The sequence below is a fragment of the Rhinopithecus bieti genome, unplaced genomic scaffold, assembly GCF_001698545.2.
Source record: "Rhinopithecus bieti isolate Rb0 unplaced genomic scaffold, ASM169854v2 scaffold_76074, whole genome shotgun sequence".
NCBI classification, from domain to species: domain Eukaryota; kingdom Metazoa; phylum Chordata; class Mammalia; order Primates; family Cercopithecidae; genus Rhinopithecus; species Rhinopithecus bieti.
This window is the reverse complement of record NW_016828659.1, coordinates 285,518-304,017: the sequence shown is the minus strand read 5'-3', so window position 1 is coordinate 304,017 and position 18,500 is coordinate 285,518. Positions and strand designations below refer to the sequence as shown.

At 37.6% G+C, this 18,500-nt stretch overlaps 1 protein-coding gene and 1 pseudogene across 3 annotated transcripts in view; both read right to left on the bottom strand.

The window, feature by feature from the left end:
• The window catches only part of LRP6 (LDL receptor related protein 6), a 162,809-nt gene that overhangs the window by 73,991 nt on the left and 70,318 nt on the right, over window positions 1-18,500 (bottom strand). For 2 of the 3 annotated variants that reach the window (XM_017864558.1, XM_017864559.1), the window contains exon 3: window positions 15,424-15,621. In XM_017864558.1, the coding sequence (XP_017720047.1) occupies window positions 15,424-15,621 (198 nt within the window). Of the gene's footprint in view, window positions 1-9,938; window positions 9,969-15,423; window positions 15,622-18,500 lie in introns of those variants that run through there. The other variant, XM_017864560.1, reaches the window with a different exon arrangement.
• On the bottom strand, window positions 11,683-12,958 carry LOC108523791 (mortality factor 4-like protein 1; annotated as a pseudogene).

The window sequence follows — 18,500 nt, the reverse complement described above, 5'->3', positions numbered from 1 at the left end:
TTCACGAGCAATACATACTGTTTAAAAGGAAAAGCAGACAGCCTAGTTAGCACTTAAGGCACAGAACTTTGTAGAATATAAGAGTTATAGAACAAGCAAATGCTCTGGAATAATGAACAAATCACGTTTTGAGTCAAAATAATATTCAAGAAAATACATGTTTTGATATTTTCATAAATCCATGTTTCCCAATTTCCCAATAGCCCACCCAGGAGGCAGAGATGGGTAGAGAGGGAGGAAGGGAAAGAAAAATGAAGGGAAAAGGGAGGGGAAAACATAAGCTACTGAAGAAAAATTAGAAGTATCACATATCTTAAGAAAGATGATTCAGGCCGGGCGCGGTGGCTCACGCCTGTAATCCCAGCACTTTGGGAGGCCAAGGCGGGCGGATCACGAGGTCAGGAGATCGAGACCATCCTAGCTAACGAGATGAAACCCATCTCTATTAAAAAAAAAAATACAAAAAAATTAGCCGGGCGTGGTGGTGGGCGCCTGTAGTCCCAGCTACTCAGGAGGCTGAGGCAGGAGACTGGTGTGAACCAGGGAGGCGGAGCTTGCAGTGAGCTGAGATCCGGCCACTGCACTCCAGCCTGGGCTGCAGAGCAAGACTTCGTCTCAAAAAAAACAAAAAACAAAAAAAAGAAAGATGGTTCAATTTTCAGGTCCTTGAGGTTAACTGACATTTTCTACTAACAGACTACCAGCATATTAAATTAAAGGCAATTAAGATCATGTTTAAGTGTAAGCAGGATTACCATCTGTGATTGCACATGGAATGGTCTTAGTCTAAAGCATTATAAATTCAGACAAGGTACCTGCACTGTCAACCCATATCACCAGTTTTCTCATTTTCCTTAATCCTCTCTTCCCTAAGTAAAAAGCTTACTATTCCTTCTCATTTCCCAAAGAGAACTATCACAATGCCTTCTCCTGAAGTGCTTTCTTCCGCTTTTTAAATGGACAGTTTTATTAAATTTACTAAAGAGACTATATTATTTACAGGGTGATGGCACAGTTTATGTTCAATTTTAAACAGGCCTGTATATTTCACACTAAAGTCTTCCAAAATTCATAGTGGAAAGAGAGAGAACTGAGAAAGCTGCCAAAAAAGACAAGTAACACAAATGAAAAATAAAGAGTTACTTGGCATTTCACCATCTTAAAGAACTGCTTTGAAAACTCAAGGAAAAAAACGCTTTCAAAAAGTTCTTTGTATATCATTAAGTGAAAAGCTGAAACTCACTCTACTGAACTAAACATAGGAAAATAAACAAATGGAAAAGGCAAAATCCCTAAAAGCTATATTCATTTTATATATTAACTGAATGCATAAACTTAGGAACCAGAGGTGAGCTTAAATCCCCCCTTGACACTTATTACTGACACCATTTCTGCAAGTTTTATTTCTTCATCTGTCAACGGAAGGTAATAATCTATCCTCACTGAGTTACTATGAAGATTAAACAACACATGCAAAAGCCATTCAGCACTATGCTTGCTACTTAACACTTTCATTAATGATTCCTCAATTTTAAGACACATATTTTCAATATTTTAATATTTCTGATATAAGGGTAACATTTACAATGTGAACATTTCATGTGGTAGTTTTATAAATCAGTAAGTTCTTAAAATCAATGGCTTATTAGAATCAGTAAATACTATACTAATTTTTTTTTTGAGACAGAGTCTCGTTCTTGTCACCCAGGCTGGAGTGCAGTGGCGTGATCCTGGCTCACTGCAACCTCTGCCTCCAGAGTTCAAGCGATTCTCTTGCCTCAGCCTCCCAAGTAGTAGCTGGGATTACAGGCGTGCACCACCATGCCTGGCTAATTTTGTATTTTTAGTAGAGATGGGGTTTCACCATGTTGACCAGGCTGGTCTCAAACTCCTGACCTCAGGTGATCCGCCCTCCTTGGCCTCCTAAAATGCTGGGATTACAGGCGTGAGCCACTGCGCCCAGCCCTAACATTAAATTTAAATGTCACTTTCTTTTCATAGCCATTCTTAATTTCCTCCCGCCACAAGCCAGGTTAGTTTTCTTTCTCTATGTTCTCATAGCAGTTAGTGAACTGTTTTATAACTGTTTACCTATCCAACAACTCTATAACAGATAACCTTTTTGAGAGTAGAACTCTAGCTTATTTATATACCAAGGATCTCACACAATGGTAAGGTGCACAAATTAGGTACACTTACTAAATGCTCTGGGGATGCTTGATAAAATTAAATGTTTTTAAGAAAATATGTAATTAACAGAGCTGAACCAAAGGCAGAACTAAGAACACTATCATGCAAGGGTGATATAATGATTTGTCCAGCCAACTATGACTTGTTCCTCAAAGTAGGGATAACCACACATAGTTTTCCCCTTTCTTCTCTCTGGCTGAGATTATCAAGTAAGCCCACCTCCTGATTCCCATCTGGAAACACAAGTTACTTCAAGGAGGAGTTAGTTGATCATGGCTGCTAAGAACCAAAGTGGCAGCTAAGATCCAAGCCCAGTTCCTCAATAGTAGGTCACAACAATAACAGAAACTAAAAAATGGATCACCACCCTGGAGACCACAGAAAAGAAACCGAGACTCCCCCCAGCCTGACTGAAGTTTTCATATAGTGCTTGCAATCTCTGAGCATCATCTCCTGCCTCTGTCTGTCATATTCTGCAACTTACTAATAAAGCTCACCACTGCCAATACCTCCCAGGCACCTCTTGCTAGCTCTCTGAGATTCTTTGAACTTTGCAAGGTGGTTCTTTCGAACTCTGCACCAACTGGACTTATCCTTTATAAAACACCTGCATGCCCTCATTTAGTTTTTGTTTCTGGATCTCCTCCCAGATAGTCGTCTTCTGCCCCTCTCTCAGAACACACTTGTGTGAGTAATAAATCTTTCTTTAATCATACCACAGGACTCCTGTCATGAGTTCTGACATCTGAACTTAACCTTGGAAGGAAGCCTCCTTTCACCACAGTGAGGTTATAATAATATCTAAGAAGACAACATCAGCAGTGATGGCAAAGCTTTTTAAAAATCTCCACAAATCCTCCACATGAAAACTAGGTAATGAACCCCAAACCCCATGGACAACATTCACAACAAAGCTAGGTAAAACCCAGGATACAAAATGGTACAGAAAACTACCAACAGCCATTAAGATATGACTGATATTGGCACCTCTGCAGGATATGAGAAAGAAACAATAGGACATCTGGCAGGAGAGAACACATAAAACAGACAACATTGGAAAGCTTAGTAAACCAATCTAAGAACAGCAACCAGCTATGACGCGTTCTGGCCACTTCAAGAGTAAGTGAATACAATGAATTCATCGTCAGGCACTGAAAGGTCTAGCACTATACTTTAACCTATTGTGAACTCTCAAAATTGTCCTTCCTGGGCTCCCTTCCAGACAAAGCCTCATACTGAAGAGAAATCACTGGGAGCAGACTGAAAAGTGTGCATGATTGGTACAGGAGAAACAATGAAAAATAAGGTACAGAATAAAGCAGGAGAAGGAAAGTGGGAGAGACAGGAAATCCCAGAAAGCTAACTGCCATTATTTTTTAAACATATACACATAGACGTGAGAGTTCTGTGAAACTGGAAAACTTATGAACTCTGCCTTCTTCTGTATGTTCAAGCAAAACAGTTTCACCTGAAAATAAGAAAACAAAGTACTAATGCCAATTCCCATTAATAAGTTAATATTAAAAATAAGAAGAGGATAAAGTGAAGAATAACATCCCTACAGACAATAAAAGTATGACACAAAGATATGGAAATAGAACAAATTAAACTGATAACTTATTTCAAAACAGTCAAAATCTTTAAAATAAGATACTAGTCATAAACGAACAACACAAATTAGAATCAGACAACTCAGAAGTGAGGTGACAGAACTTGATGAAAGAATGAGAAATACAAAAATATATCATTTCAGAAATGAAGTCTAAGAAATAAGAATCAATAAACGTAATACATAAAGAAAAATAATGAAAAGGAAGAAATATTACAGAATAGAGAAAAATATTTTTTTTTAAATGAAATATTTGAAGGACAAAGGACAAGGGAGAGAACAGAACTATACTGGAACAAGGAAATGACTCCAGATGATAACTTGAACCCTCAGGAAAAATGAAGAATACCAGAAACAGTAAACATGCAGGTTAATACAAAAGACTCTATAAATAGTGTTTTCTCTTTTTTCTTTAACCTTTTTAACAGACATAAGATTGTATAAAGCAATAAGTATAACCCTGTGTTAGATACAATAGAAATGTAATACAAATGACAATAATAACACAAAGGATGGGAGAGAATGGGAATATACTTAGAGTAAAATGTATGTACTTTACATAATTAAGTTAATATCACCACAAAGTAGATTTTAACAAAATGCATGTTGCAATCCCTAAAATAATTACCTTTACAATCCCAAAAATACATTTTAAAATTATCAACCAAGGAATCAAAATGACACACCAGAAAATATCTACTTAATACAAAGGACAAAGGAATAAAGATGACGTAAGACAAATTTAAAAAAAAAAACACCAAAATGTCAGACATAAACCCAACCATATCATCAATGACATTCAATGTGAATAAACACACCAATCAAAAGGCAAAGCCTGTTAGACTGACTAAAACAAAGGTTACACTATATGCTGTTTATAAAAGACACATTTTACATTCAAAGATACAAATAGATTGAAAAGAAAGGGTTACAGTAAACAGTAGCCATAAGAGAGTTGGAGCAGCTCTATCAGACAAAATAGATTTTAAGTATAAAAAGGTAACTAGAGATACAGTGGCAGGTTTTATGAGAAAGAGTCTTCAGGAAGATATAATTAGAAACATACAGGTACCTAAAAACAGAGCCCCAGAACAAATGAAGCAAAATCTGACAGAAATGAAGGGAAAAATAGGCAGTTCAACAATATATATAGTTGGAGAGCTCAGCACCCTATTCTCACTAAAGGAAAGAACTAGATAGAAAAGTACTAAGGATATAGAAAATTTGAACATTATTAACCAACTTAACCTACTATCTATAGAACATTCCATGCAACACCAGAATACACAATCTTTTCACGTACATGTGGAACTTTCTCCAGGACACCACATGCCAGGAGACAGAATTAATCTTAAAAGGCTGAACTCATATAAAATATACTACTATCTGACCATAATGAAATTCATCCAGAAATCAACAGAAGAAAATTTGGGAAATCAAATTATTTTCTAAATTTTTGAAATTACTTTCTCAATTTCCTCTAAATCATCAATGGGTCAAGGAAGAAACTACAATAAAAGTTTTTAAATATTTTGAGCTAAAAGAAAATGAAAATGCAAAATACGGAAATGTATATAAAATACTAATGCCTATATTAGAAAAGAAGAGAGATCACAAGTCAATTATTTATGATTTAACCTTAAGAAACTGGAAGAAGAGTAAATTAAATCCAAAGCAAGCATAAGGAAGAAAATAAAACATTAGGGTAAAAGAAAAAAAAAGGCAACGAAACAGAAAACAATAAAGGGGAAAATCAATAAAACCGGAAGCTGGTTGTTCTTTGAAAAGATCCACAAAATTGACAACGCTTTAGTGCTAGACTGACCAAGAAAAAAAGACACAAATTATGAAAACCGTGAATAAAGTGATGAATGAAAGAGAAACACTGGCTTACAGAAATTAAAAGGATTATTAGGAAATACCATTAACAACTTTATGCCAACAAATCACACAAATTTATGAAACAAAAATATTCCTGGAAAAAAACCAAATTACTAAAACTGACTCAAGATGAAACAGAAAATCTGATAGATCTACAGCATACAAGGAAATTGAATTCATAATTAATACTTCCCAAAAAGAAATCCCCATGCCCAGATGGCTTCGATGGCGAATTCTACCAAATATTTGCAGGAAAAATTGTATCAACTGGTCACACACTCTTCCACAAAACAAAGAAAGAGGAAGTATCTCCCGACTCTAGGAGGCTGATATTATGCTAATCTCAAAACCAAATAAACACAAGAAAAACAAACTATGGATCAATATCCTTCACTATTAAAGGCATAAAAATCCTCAACAGAATATTAGCAAACAAAATCTAACAACATTTCAAAAGAAGTATAAACCACGACCAAGTAGAACTTATCCCAGAAATGCAAGATTGGTTTAACAACTGAAAACCAATTACTGAAATTCACCATGTTCACAAAATAAAGAATAAAACCACATAATCATTTCCATAGATGCAGAAAAAGGACTGGACAGAATCCAGTAATTATTCATGGTAAAACTGTCCGTAAACTAGGAATAGAAAGGAACTTCTTCAACCTGATAAAATCTCTTTATTAAAAAAACCTACAGGTGATATCTGCTCAAGACTATTTTTAATCTTTTTTTAAAAAATAAAGCCAATACAGAGAAAAGCATACAAAACAAACATAGCTTAAGAAGTTACTATAAGGCAAACACTCTTGTAACCATGAATTCACCCAGATGAAGGAAAAAAACTTGATCTGAGTGAATCACCCGGACGACTTCAAATGGCCCTGCATGAACCCTGTCCCAATCCCTCCCTCTCCACAGAAGTAACAACTATTCTGATGTTCTATTAGTCACTTTCTTGCCTTTATAGTTTCACTGCTTTTTATAAGTGTGCATCCACAGAAAAATAGTTTAGCCTTAAGCCCCATTTTCATTTGCTATTTCTTTTAAAGTCTCTCTTTTAAAAAATGTTTAACTGGTACATGATAATTACACATATTTGTGGTATACACAGCAATGTTGCAATACATATAAGGTACAGTGATCAGCTCAGGGTAATCAGCATATCCATAATCTCAAACATTTAACATTTCTGTGTTGGAAACATTCAGTATCCTCTTTGAAACTATATAATGTTTTACCTGTTAAGTATGGTCATCCTACAAGTGGAACAGACCACTCAAGCTTTTTCTAACGGTAATTTTGTATTTTTTAGCAAATCTCTTCTTATCTCCTCCTTTCCCCTACCCTTTCCAGCCTCTAGTATCCCCTATTCTGCTCTTTACTTTCGTGAGATCAGCATTTACCTTCCACATATGAGTGAGAACATGCATGGTTTAATTTTCTGTTCCTGGGCTTATTTCACTTAAGATAATGTCCTCCAGGTCTATCCATATTGCTGGGAATGACAGGATTTCATTATTTTTATGGCTGAATGGTATTCTATTGTGTATATATACCACGTTTTCTTTATCTGTTCATCTGATGTTGGACACCTAGGTTGATTCCATATCTTGGCTATTGTAAATAGTGCTGCAATAAACATAAGGGTGCAAATGTCTTGATACACTGATTTCCTTTCCTTTGGGTAAATGCCAAGTAGTGAGACTGCTGGATCATATGGTAGTTCTATTTGTAATTTTCTGAGGAACTTCCATACTATTCTCCATAGTGGCTGTACTAGTTTATACTCCCACCAACAGTGTATAAGAGTTCCCTTTTCTGTGCATTCTTGACAGTATTATTTTTTGTCTTTTTGGTAACAGCCATATCCTAACTAGGGTGAGATGATATTTCACTGTGAATTTAATCTGCATTTCCCAGATGATTTGTGATGTTGAGCATTTTTTCATGTCTGTGGCCATTTATATGCCTTCTTTTGATAAATGTCTATTCGGATCATTTCCCCATTTTTTAAACAAACTGTTTTTTTGCTGTTGAACTGTTTGAGTTCCTTGTATATTCTGGATATTAATCCCATGTCAGATGAGTAATTTGCAAGTATCTTCTCTCATTCTGTAGGTCATCTTTTCACTGTGCTGTTTCCTTTGCTGTGTAGAAGCTTTTTAGTTTGATATAATGCATCTGGTATTTTTTGCTTTTGTTGCCTGCATTTTTGAGGTCTTATTCATAAAATCTTTTCCCAGACCAATGTCCTGAAGCATTTCCTCTATGGTTTACTCTAGTAGTTTTATAGTTTCAAGTCTTACATTTAGGTCTTTGATCCATTCTGAGTTGATTTTTGTATAAGGTGAGAGGTGGGTGTCTAGTTTCATTCTTCCACATGTGGATATCCAGTTTCCCCAACATCATTTATTGAAAAGACTATCCTTTCCCCAATCTATGTTCTTGGCACTTTTGTCAAAAAGCAATTGGCTATAGATACATGGATTAATTTCTGGATTTTCTATTCTGTTCCATTGCTCTGTGTTTCTGTTTTTATGCCAGTACCATGCTGCTTTGGTTACTACAACTTTGTGGTATATTTTGAAGTCTGTTAGTATGATGTCTGCAGCTTTGTTCTTTTTGCTCAGGACTGCTTTGGGTATTCAGGGTCTTTTATGGTCCCATACAAATTTTAGGATTTTTTTTCTATTTCTGTGCAGAATGTCATTGGTATTTTGACACGGACTCCACTTAACCTGTAGGTTGCTTTGGGTAGTATGGTCATTTTAACAATAAGAATTATTCCAATCCATGAGCATGAAATGTCTTTCCATTTGTCTGTGTCCTCTTCAATTTCCTTCATCAGTGTTTTGTAGCTTTCTCTGAAGAAGTCTTTCACCTCCTTGGTTAAATTTATTCTTAGGTATTTTATTAGTTTCTTACAGCTATTGTAAATGACACTGCCTTCTTAATTTCTTTTTCAGCTAGTTTGCTGTTTGTGTACAGAAATGCTACTGATCTTTTTGTGTTGATTTTGTATCCTGCAACTTTACCAAATTTGTTGATCAAAGAATTTTTCTTTTCTTTGGTAGAGCGTTCAAGGCTCTTTTCCTGTCTGTCTTTTCCTTACAATCTCTCTGTTAAAGTACCTAAGATATTTCATTTATATGTCCAGATCTGCTGATGTACTCTCATGATGCAGTTCGATGTTTCTCTGTCCTCTGTATTTCCTACAAATGGCCAGCTGATATATGGAGCCTTGACCAGACTCATGTTGAATTGATTCCTTTGACAAAATAGTAGGTAGTAGTATGTTCTTACACCAGAAGGCAAATAATGTCTGTTCTTTTTCTTCTTGTGATGTTAGTAGCCATCAATGCTCACTGCCTAGACCCATTCATTCACCAAAGTTATAAAATGGTGGTATTACAATTCTGTCATTTCTTTTTCATTTATCAATTGAAATAGCTCTCTCATATCTACTACTTTGTTAGCCAGAGGTACACTCACATAGGAAAAGCAGGATAAATTGCTTCTTTCTTGTATTTATCAATGTTCAAGGCAATAAATTTGTTCCTATCATGCTCTAATCTAAAAGTAACCAATTCCTTTTAAAAATATCATTATGAACTCAAGAATTTAAACACACTTCACAGGTTTCTACCAATCTCTGGCCAGTGGGAGTTCTGCAGTCATTTCTCCAGTCTTTCTGAAACGACCCTAAATAGTCTTTAACAGCCTCCTTACTATCTGTTATGACAATGTTCCAGCTCAGCATGTACATTTCTTGCCCAAAACCTAGAATCAACAATTTTGCCAGAAAGGCTTGGTTTCTTTTAAGGTGGAATGGTTTTTCCCAACACCACAATCTGGGTGCTACAGAAGTTCACCGCTCACAGCACTGTAAATGTTCAACTGCTACTCAATTGGTCATTTTTGATCTAGTCCTCTTCAGTGTTCATAGTCAGGAAACAAACCAACACAGTTGGGCAGATGTATTTTTGAAAGATAAAATACCTAGTAAGCGCATACTAGTAAGTAACTTTCCATTAAAATATGGAATTATCAGTTTGACTTAACTTCTGCAGTATTACATCTATACTTCTCTCTTGCACACAAGAATCTAGCGTATGCAGGAGCAATATAATATGTCCTAATACTCACTACTTGATGCAACAATATAAAGCTTCAGAATAATGATATTTATTATGACCACACCAATGTAGTTACTATAAGAATTAAATTTATGGCCAGGCACGGTGGCTCCCACCTGTAATCCCAACACTGGTAGGCCGAGGCAGGCGGATCCAAGAGTTCGAGACCAGTTGGGCAACATGGTGAAACCCCGTCTCTATTAAAAATACAAAAAAATTAGTCAGGTCTGGTGGTGTGCACTTGTAGTCCCAGTACCTTGGGAGGCTCAGGGGGGAGGATAGCTTGTGCCAAAGAGGCAGAGGTTGCAGTGAACAGATTCTGCAACCTCTGCAGAATTCAAGCGGTTCTCCTGCCGTAGCCTCCTGAGAAGCTGGGATTACAGGAACCCACCACCATGCTCGGCTAATTTTTGTAATTTTAGTAGGGACGGGGTTTCACCATGTTGGCCAGGATGCTCTCAAACTCCTGACTTCAGGCAATCCACCCGTCTTGGCCTCCCAAAGTACTGGGATTACAGGCATGAGTCACCATGCCCAGTCACAAATCTTCTTTAAAGAAACTTTTTCTATAGTTGTTCATAGTTGTTCTATTCCCTTGCTCTGCTTTGCTTTCTAAAGAGTCTTATTATCTGTGTGTTGTTTCTTCTTTGCCTATCTTCAATATTTATCATTTTCTCCCAAATCATCTTTTGTCTTTCTGTATTTCTTTTGGTCTTTAAATTTTCCTTCTTTTCAACCTCTATTTAAAGGTTGTTTGGTTTATTCAACCTAGTGTCCCTTCTAGTTTTCTTTTCTGAAGCGACTTTTTAAATTATTTCTTAAGTTCTATCATTTCATTTCCGAATTTTTCTTTTTTTTTTTTTTAGACAGAGTTTTGCTCTCGTCGCCCAGGTTGGAGTGCAATGGCGCGATCCTGGCTCACTGCAACCTCTGCCTCCCAGATTCAAGCGATTCTACTGCCTCAGCCTCCCGAGTAGTTGTGACTACAGGCGTGTGTCACCATGTCCAGCAAATTTTTGTATTTTTAATGGAGATGGGGTTTCACCATGTTGGCCAGGCTGGTCTTAAACTCCTGACCTCAGGTGATCCACCTGCCTTGGCCTCCCAAAGTGCTGGGATTATAAGCGCGAGTCATTTCTGGATTTTTCTAATCTTATGTTGTCCTTTCACATGTCATATTGGTTTCTCAATGACTTTTGACTCATTTATTTATTTGAAATTTAAAGAAAAAATTTATCGAAGATTTGAAAATAATTCCTAAAAGACTGACTTTTCAGAAAACTAGCTACATAATGCATCACATCTACCATGTTAAAATGTGCACTAGATACAAATACAAAAACCATGCAACAAGATACCATTCTTCAACAATCTGAGCAAAGTTAAACGCCTAAGGAACAACACGGATGACTTGCAAAGAATGGGCTATTTAAGAACCCTAACAAAAAGGAAAACACATGGATGAGTGTGTTCAATTATATACACTGAATTGAACCTTTGGCACTAGGAATCACAGCATTTTGTCATATAGCACGAACACATATTATAAAAGTACGTAGGGTCAAAGGAACAGGACCACCAGCATTCAAAGGCAGCTCTGTCAACTAGGCAATAAAACACTCTACAGCATGTGCCTCTGTTGTCCATTGTTGAATACACTGGCAGCAACTTTGAAGTGAAAAAAAAGGTAAGATAGGAAAAAAGGAGCTATTACTCCTTTTATTTTCTGTTTAAAATTAAACAGAAAAACATCAATTGTTGTACAATAACATCTTCAAAGTACATCCTTTGTACAACAGAAAGACTAAGAACAAAAATATGTTTACAGAGATCCAAACATTAAGTGAGTGAGAGCACCTCTCACACAGCTTTCTGATGGTTCTCTGGAGGAGCCATTTGTAATTGCTGGGCACTAAAAAATGCTGCAGAATTCTTTGCCAGGTACTTTAGGAAACTGTGAAGATAATTCAGTAATAAAACAAGGCTCTGCCAGGCGCAGTGGCTCATGCCTGTAATCCCAGCACTTTGGGAGGCTGAAGTGGGTGGATCATGACGTCAGGAGTTCGAGCCAGCCTGACGAACATGGTGAAACCCCGTCGCTACTAAAAATACAAAAATTTAGATGAGTGTGGTGGTGCACACCTGCAATCCCAGCTACTCAGGAGGCTGAGTCAGGAGAATCGCTTGAACCAGGGAGGCAGAGGTTGTAATGAGTTGAGATCATGCCACTGCACTCCCACTTGGGCAACAGAGCAAGACTCCATCTCAAAAAAAAAAAAAAAAAAAAAAAACACCACAGGGCTCTTCTCATGCAGAGGTGTATAGGCCAACATTGCTTTAATTTGTACATCAATAGATGTGGTACTCCATAAACCTGGGACATGAATGCATGAGGGTGATCTGCAAGAATTTCAGCATACTGTGGTCTGTCAAATTTGGAGAGTAGCTGGGTACCCAACATTACGTTGAAGTATTCTTCTATCCTTGCCACAAATTCATTAACAGCATACTCATTATCTGTGTTTCCATGAGATTTTTTGTAATTTGCATAATCCTGAAGAATGGAATCCACATTCTTCTTGGCAGAAAGATAAAAGAGATGTTTTTGTCTAGTAATTAAGTCCCAGTCATCAACAAGCCATGATTTCAGCTCTTCAGGAATTTTCACTTTTTAGCTTCAACTCTGTTCATGAATGTGTCCTCATTTTCAAGAGTGGGATCTACCTGGGCCCTTTTCTTCCAAGGAGGCTGAGGCATCTCACTGGAACTGCCACCATCTCCATTTCCAGGTATTTTCTGTTTGTTCTTTTTTGTTTTCACTTCAACATTTTCTGTTGCAGACCAGATGTCTTCTTTCTTGGGGCAGCGCCTCTCAGCTTCCCCTCTGCATACCGCTCCTGATTGGCTTTTTGAAATTCTGTTTCTGCAAATTGGTGTCCATGTATTTGAGTACTCTGCTCTCGAGAACCTATGCATCCCAATTTTTATTCCAACCACTGTAATATATAAAGTATTTCACTTATTTGTCCTTTATGGCAACCTTTACACATTTCATTTCATAAAGAAGCAGCCCATGAAAGCACAGCACTCGCTCACCCTCCTAGAACTCAGGGTTTGGGTACTGCTTCCACATCATTTGTAAGTGATTCGCAGCCTCCTCCTTCTCCAGCTCATTTTATAATAGAGGTTTGATCTGTTGTGCGGTCATGTTTTTCTGGGGTGCTTTTATTTATAAGAGCTTTTGTTTTTTCCTTTATAATAACTTTAAATGGGATTTTACCTTGATACTTTTCTGTTTCTCTTGTCTATGTAAAATTAGTGTTCCTGAACTTTTAAAATAATGGAGAGTTCAAGGTAGTTTTTCTAATGTCACAGAATTCATTCCTCTGTTGTTTTCACATAATGTTAAAAAACCAGGTAGCTTGCTTTCTGAGATCTACTAGCCATTGATCTTCCCATCCTTATCTGAACCTTCTCTCTCCTTCTCCTCCTGTTCTTCTCTATTCTATTGTCCCTATCCTGCTCAATTTGGATTATTCTGTCCTATTCAGTTTTGTTTTACTCAGTGTGGTGCTCTGTCCTGGATGAGCACTCTGGCAGGTTCATTTCAGTAGTTCCATTTTGAGAGTTCACTGGGGCTAGATTACTCTAGCTTCTTCTGTCTTTACCATGGTCACACTGCACTTGCCTAATATTGGAGTGGGCAACCCTCCCACCCTCCCATTTCAGCTGCTGTTCTTAAAATAACCCACCCTCTTGTCCAGCAAATAGTTGTGGCTATTTTGGCGTTCCCCTGCTTTCAAGTCTTATGAGATACCCTGTTAAATCTTCCTGCTTATTCTTGCATAGACAGTGGTAACATGGAGGTATTGTGGCTGTTGGTGATTTGCTCTTATTTAGTTGTACTTTCAAATGCCTAAGGCTATAGTCAATTTTATCCATGTTTTTGGATTTGCTACCTAGTTTCTGTCAGTGGTTGTTGGTGGTTTGCCCTTATCTAGTTATTTTCAAATGCCTAAGGCTATGGTCAACTTTATCCATAGATTTGGATTTGCTATCTAGTTTCTGTAGGTTTTAGTTAAAACAAAACAAAATACTATGACATGGTCACATCCACCCTCCTCGAATCCCCTCACAGCCAGATTTGAGGTCAAAACAGCAGTTGTTTCTATATTCATCATATACTTACTTTTTGACTTGTTTAAAAAATTTAAATTTACTTTAAACCACATTGTTCTATATCATTTCACTCTTTTTTGAAAGAAGGCAAAAAATACTCCAACTCCATGATTACAAAAAGTTTAACTGAATTCTCTAAATCTCTCCTGGCTTTCAGTACTTCTAAATGTCCCTTATTCTTAGTTCAGATAATTGATAAATGTTTATACATTGAAAAAAATCCTTCAATCACCAAAAACTCTCATTTGGTGAGGTCTCAGGTTGAGACCAAAAACCAAAATTATCATTAAAACACAAGAATCCAAATATAAAATGTCTTTAAAAATCTGAACATAATCTGAGAAGAAATTCCGTGTTTATGTATTATAGACTTTGTCTTCCTTGAACACTGAAATGTATGGTACACACAGGAGGTTTTCTCCTTGTCCAGGGATGAGCAAACTAGAGCCCACAGGCTCATTGTGCTTTACAAATAAAGTTTTACGCCGGGTGCTATGGCTGATGCCTGTAATTCTAGCACTTTCAGAGGCCGAGGCCGGTGAATCACTTGGAGCTCAGGGATAAGACCAGCCTGGGCAACACAGTGACACGCCATCTTTACAAAAAATACAAAAATTAGCATGATGTGATGGCGTGTGCCTATAGTCCCAGCTACTCGGGAGGCTGAGGCAGGAAGATCGCTTGAGACAGAGGTTGCACTGAGCTGAGATCACGCTACTGCATTCCGGCCTGGATGACAGGGCAAGACTGTCTAAAATAAATACGTAAATAGATAAATAAAGTTTTGCTGGGACACAGTCATGCCTATTCCCTTATGCATTACTATAGCTGCTTTTAAACTACAGTAGCAGAAGTAGCTGAACCAGAGATCATAAGCCTAAAATATTTACTATCTGAGCCTTTACAGAAAATGCTGACCAAACCCCATCCTAGTGCAGAGATTTATCAAAGTTCCATTAGCAGGACTCGGGGGCTTTACTGGTCATTTTGCGTGGGACACTCTTTGTTGTACTGATGCCCAGCACACTGCAGGATGTTTAGCAACCTTGGACCTTTCCCTAACACCAGAACTAAAATACTAGTAGCACTCCCAGTCCTTGGGTTAAACAAAATTCTCCACACATTTCCAAACAAAGGGAGTAAAGATGCCACCCCTGGTGGAGAACCACTGAAGAACTAAATTAGCTCAGAGTAAGGAAAGAGTAAATACAGCCTGCAAATTCTAAATGCTATCAAAATGGATGATAAATGTAATTACTTTTAAAGCACTTTTAAAGAGCTAACTAAAAGACTATTCTTCTTTCCCTCTGGCACTTAATCAAAAATAAACATATTTCTTAATAAAATTAGACTTTGTACTTTTAATAGATTAAGGTTTCATGGAGTTTTCTTAAAAGTTTTTTTTTAATCTTATCATCTTACCGATTTGTTCCATCCAGATTTGATTTGTGGATGAAATTAAGTTTTGCATCTGCCCAATAAAGCTTTTGTTCTTCATAATCCAAAGTCAGTCCATTTGGCCAGTAAATTTCACTGTTTATTATAATGAAGCGACTTGAACCATCCATTCCAGCACGTTCTATCTTTGGCACTTCTCCCCAGTCTGTCCAGTACATGAACCTAAAATCATAAAATAATTAAAGCCATGACAAAGCAGATATCAATCAAATACTCTGTAATTATTACTATTAAAGAAAGCTCAGACCGCGCGCGGTGGCTCACACCTGTAATCCCAGCACTCTGGGAGGCCGAGGCAGGCAGATCATGAAGTCAAGAGATCAAGACCATCCTGGCCAACAGGGTGAAACCCCGTCTCTACTAAAAATACAAAAATTAGCTGGGCATGGTGGTGGTGTGTGCCTGTAGTCCCAGCTACTCAGGAGGCTGAGGCAGGAGAATCGGCTGAACTCGGGAGGCAGAGGTTGCAGAGAGCCGAGATCGTGCTACTGCACTCCAGCCTGGCAACACAGCAAGTCTCCGTCTCCAAAAAAAAAAAAAAAAAACCACCTCATTTCAGGGGACACTAAAACTAAAACTCTTAGAAATTGTATTTTGAAATTCTAATACCTACCATTTGCACCCTGGTAATATCTGATTCAGACAAGTATCATCAAGGATCCAAAAACCACTGAATCAAAATGAATTGGTAAAAAGGATATTTACACCATTTCAATGTATCTCCCCACAGATTACTTGTTAACAACAAAGAAGAAAGTGATAACTTTAGAGAAAATAAACCCAGTGGATACCACCTTAACTGAGTCATCTAAATTAACATCTCCAATAAGAGAACAAACTGGCATTATATACCTCTTCATATGATATACCTTTACAGAACATAGTGTCTTTGATATGGTCTCTCTTCCATATTATTCCTGCCCCCAAAAAATGCATACCCCAAATAAAATTATGAGGAAACAGTGTGACTCAAGTTGAGAAACACTACAAAACAGTTGGCCTTTGACAATATCAATGTCATAAAAGTCAAAAAAAAAAAAAAAAAGGGTGAGGAACCAATCTAGATTGGAGGAGAGCAAAGAGACATGATAACTACATCAAGTGTATGATCTTGGACTGATGAAGTAGGAAAAAGAAATGCTATGCAGACATCACTGGGGGGAAGAGGAAAAACTGATGTGGTGTCAAATTACATAGCACTGTACTAATGTTAATTTCCTAAATATGCTAATTGTATTGTAGTTAGGATATAGAGGGGTTTGCTATACTACTTTTGCTTTTATTCCACCAGTTTGAAGACTTTTCAAAGTAAAAAATGAAACACCTAATAGTCTCATTACAGAAAAGAAATTTTCTTTGATGTAAAAGAAAACTCTCTTGGGCTGGGAGTGGTGGCTCATGCCTGTAATCCCAGCACTTTGGGAGGTCGAGGCACCTGTAATCCAAGCACTTTGGGAGGTTGAGGTGCCTGTAATCCCAGCACTTTCGGAGGGTCGAGGCACCTGTAATCCCAGCACTTTGGGAAGCTGAGTCAGGCGGATCACCTGAGGTCAGGAGTTCGAGACCAGCCTGGCCAACATGGTGAAACCCCATGTCTACTAAAAAAAAAAAAAAAAAAAAAAAAAAAAAAAAAAAGTGAGCCGAGGGCGCCTGTTATCCCAGCTACTAGGGAGGCTGAGGCAGGAGAATTGCTTGAACCTGGGAGGCGGAGGTTGCAGTGAGCCAAGATCGCACCATTGTACTCTAGCCTAGACGACAAGAGTGAAATTCCGTCTCAAAAAAGAAAAAAAAAATAGAAAAACTCTTAATGTGTTATACTTCACTTAAAAGCATATTTTCAAAAGTTAATGAGGGGCCAGGAATGGTGGCTCACACTTGTAATCCTAGCACTTTGGGAGGCCAAGGCGGGTGGATCACTTCAGGTCAGGAGTTCAAGACCAGCCTGGTCAAAAGTTAATGAGGGGCCAGGAATGGTGGCTCACACTTGTAATCCTAGCACTTTGGGAGGCCAAGGCGGGTGGATCACTTCAGGTCAGGAGTTCAAGACCAGCCTGGTCAACATGGTGAAACCCCATCTCTACTAAAAACACAAAAATTAGTCAGGTGTAGTGGCAGGTGCCTATAATCCCAGCTACTCAGGAGGCTGAGGCAGGAAAATCGCTTGAATCCAGGAGGCCGAAGTTGTAGTGAGCTGAGACTGTATGCCACTGCACTCCAGCCTAGGTAACAGAACAAGACTCTGTCTCAAAAAAAAAAAAAAAAAGTAATGAGGGTGCTATGAAACAGATCAGGCACTTAATAAATGTGCTGAAACCCAAATGAAATTCAGGTATAAGTTTTACTCAAATAATTGGTGGAATGGTAACACTGAAATGAATCTACTTATGCATATTGATATCTCCACTATTTCATATGAACTGCTTACTCAAAGGAATGATGAGGAGAATATCATGTAGGGGGGAAAAATACACCTTCTAGATACAAGGCACTGTGCTAATGGCTTTACATACATTATCTTACTTAAACCTTAAGCAACCTTACAAAATATTATTTGTTCATCACCACATTTTGATGAGAAAACTGAGAAATGTAAGCACGTCATTCCAAGTCACATTGCTAACAAATGAAGAACAGAAATTCAAACCCACATCTCTTAAATTCTAAAATCAATGTGTATGTCATATGTCAGAGCCTTGATTTTTAAGGAAGAGAAAACAAAATGCTCCCTAGATTGACGACAGTAGTTGGACACTATCCAGAATGAGCGGTATAGACTAGATTAATACAGGATATAACTGTGGCCATGAGCTGTGTAACAATGTGGTCAACAACAGACTATCTATAAAATGGTGGTCCTATAAATTACAATACTGTATTGTTACTATACCTTTTCTATGTTTAGATACACAAATACTTACCATGGTGTTATGACTGCCACCACATTCAGTATAGTAGCATGCTGTACAGGTTCATAGTCCAGCAGCAATAAGCTATCTTATATAGCCTAGGTGTATAGTAGGCTGTACCATCTAGGTTTGTGT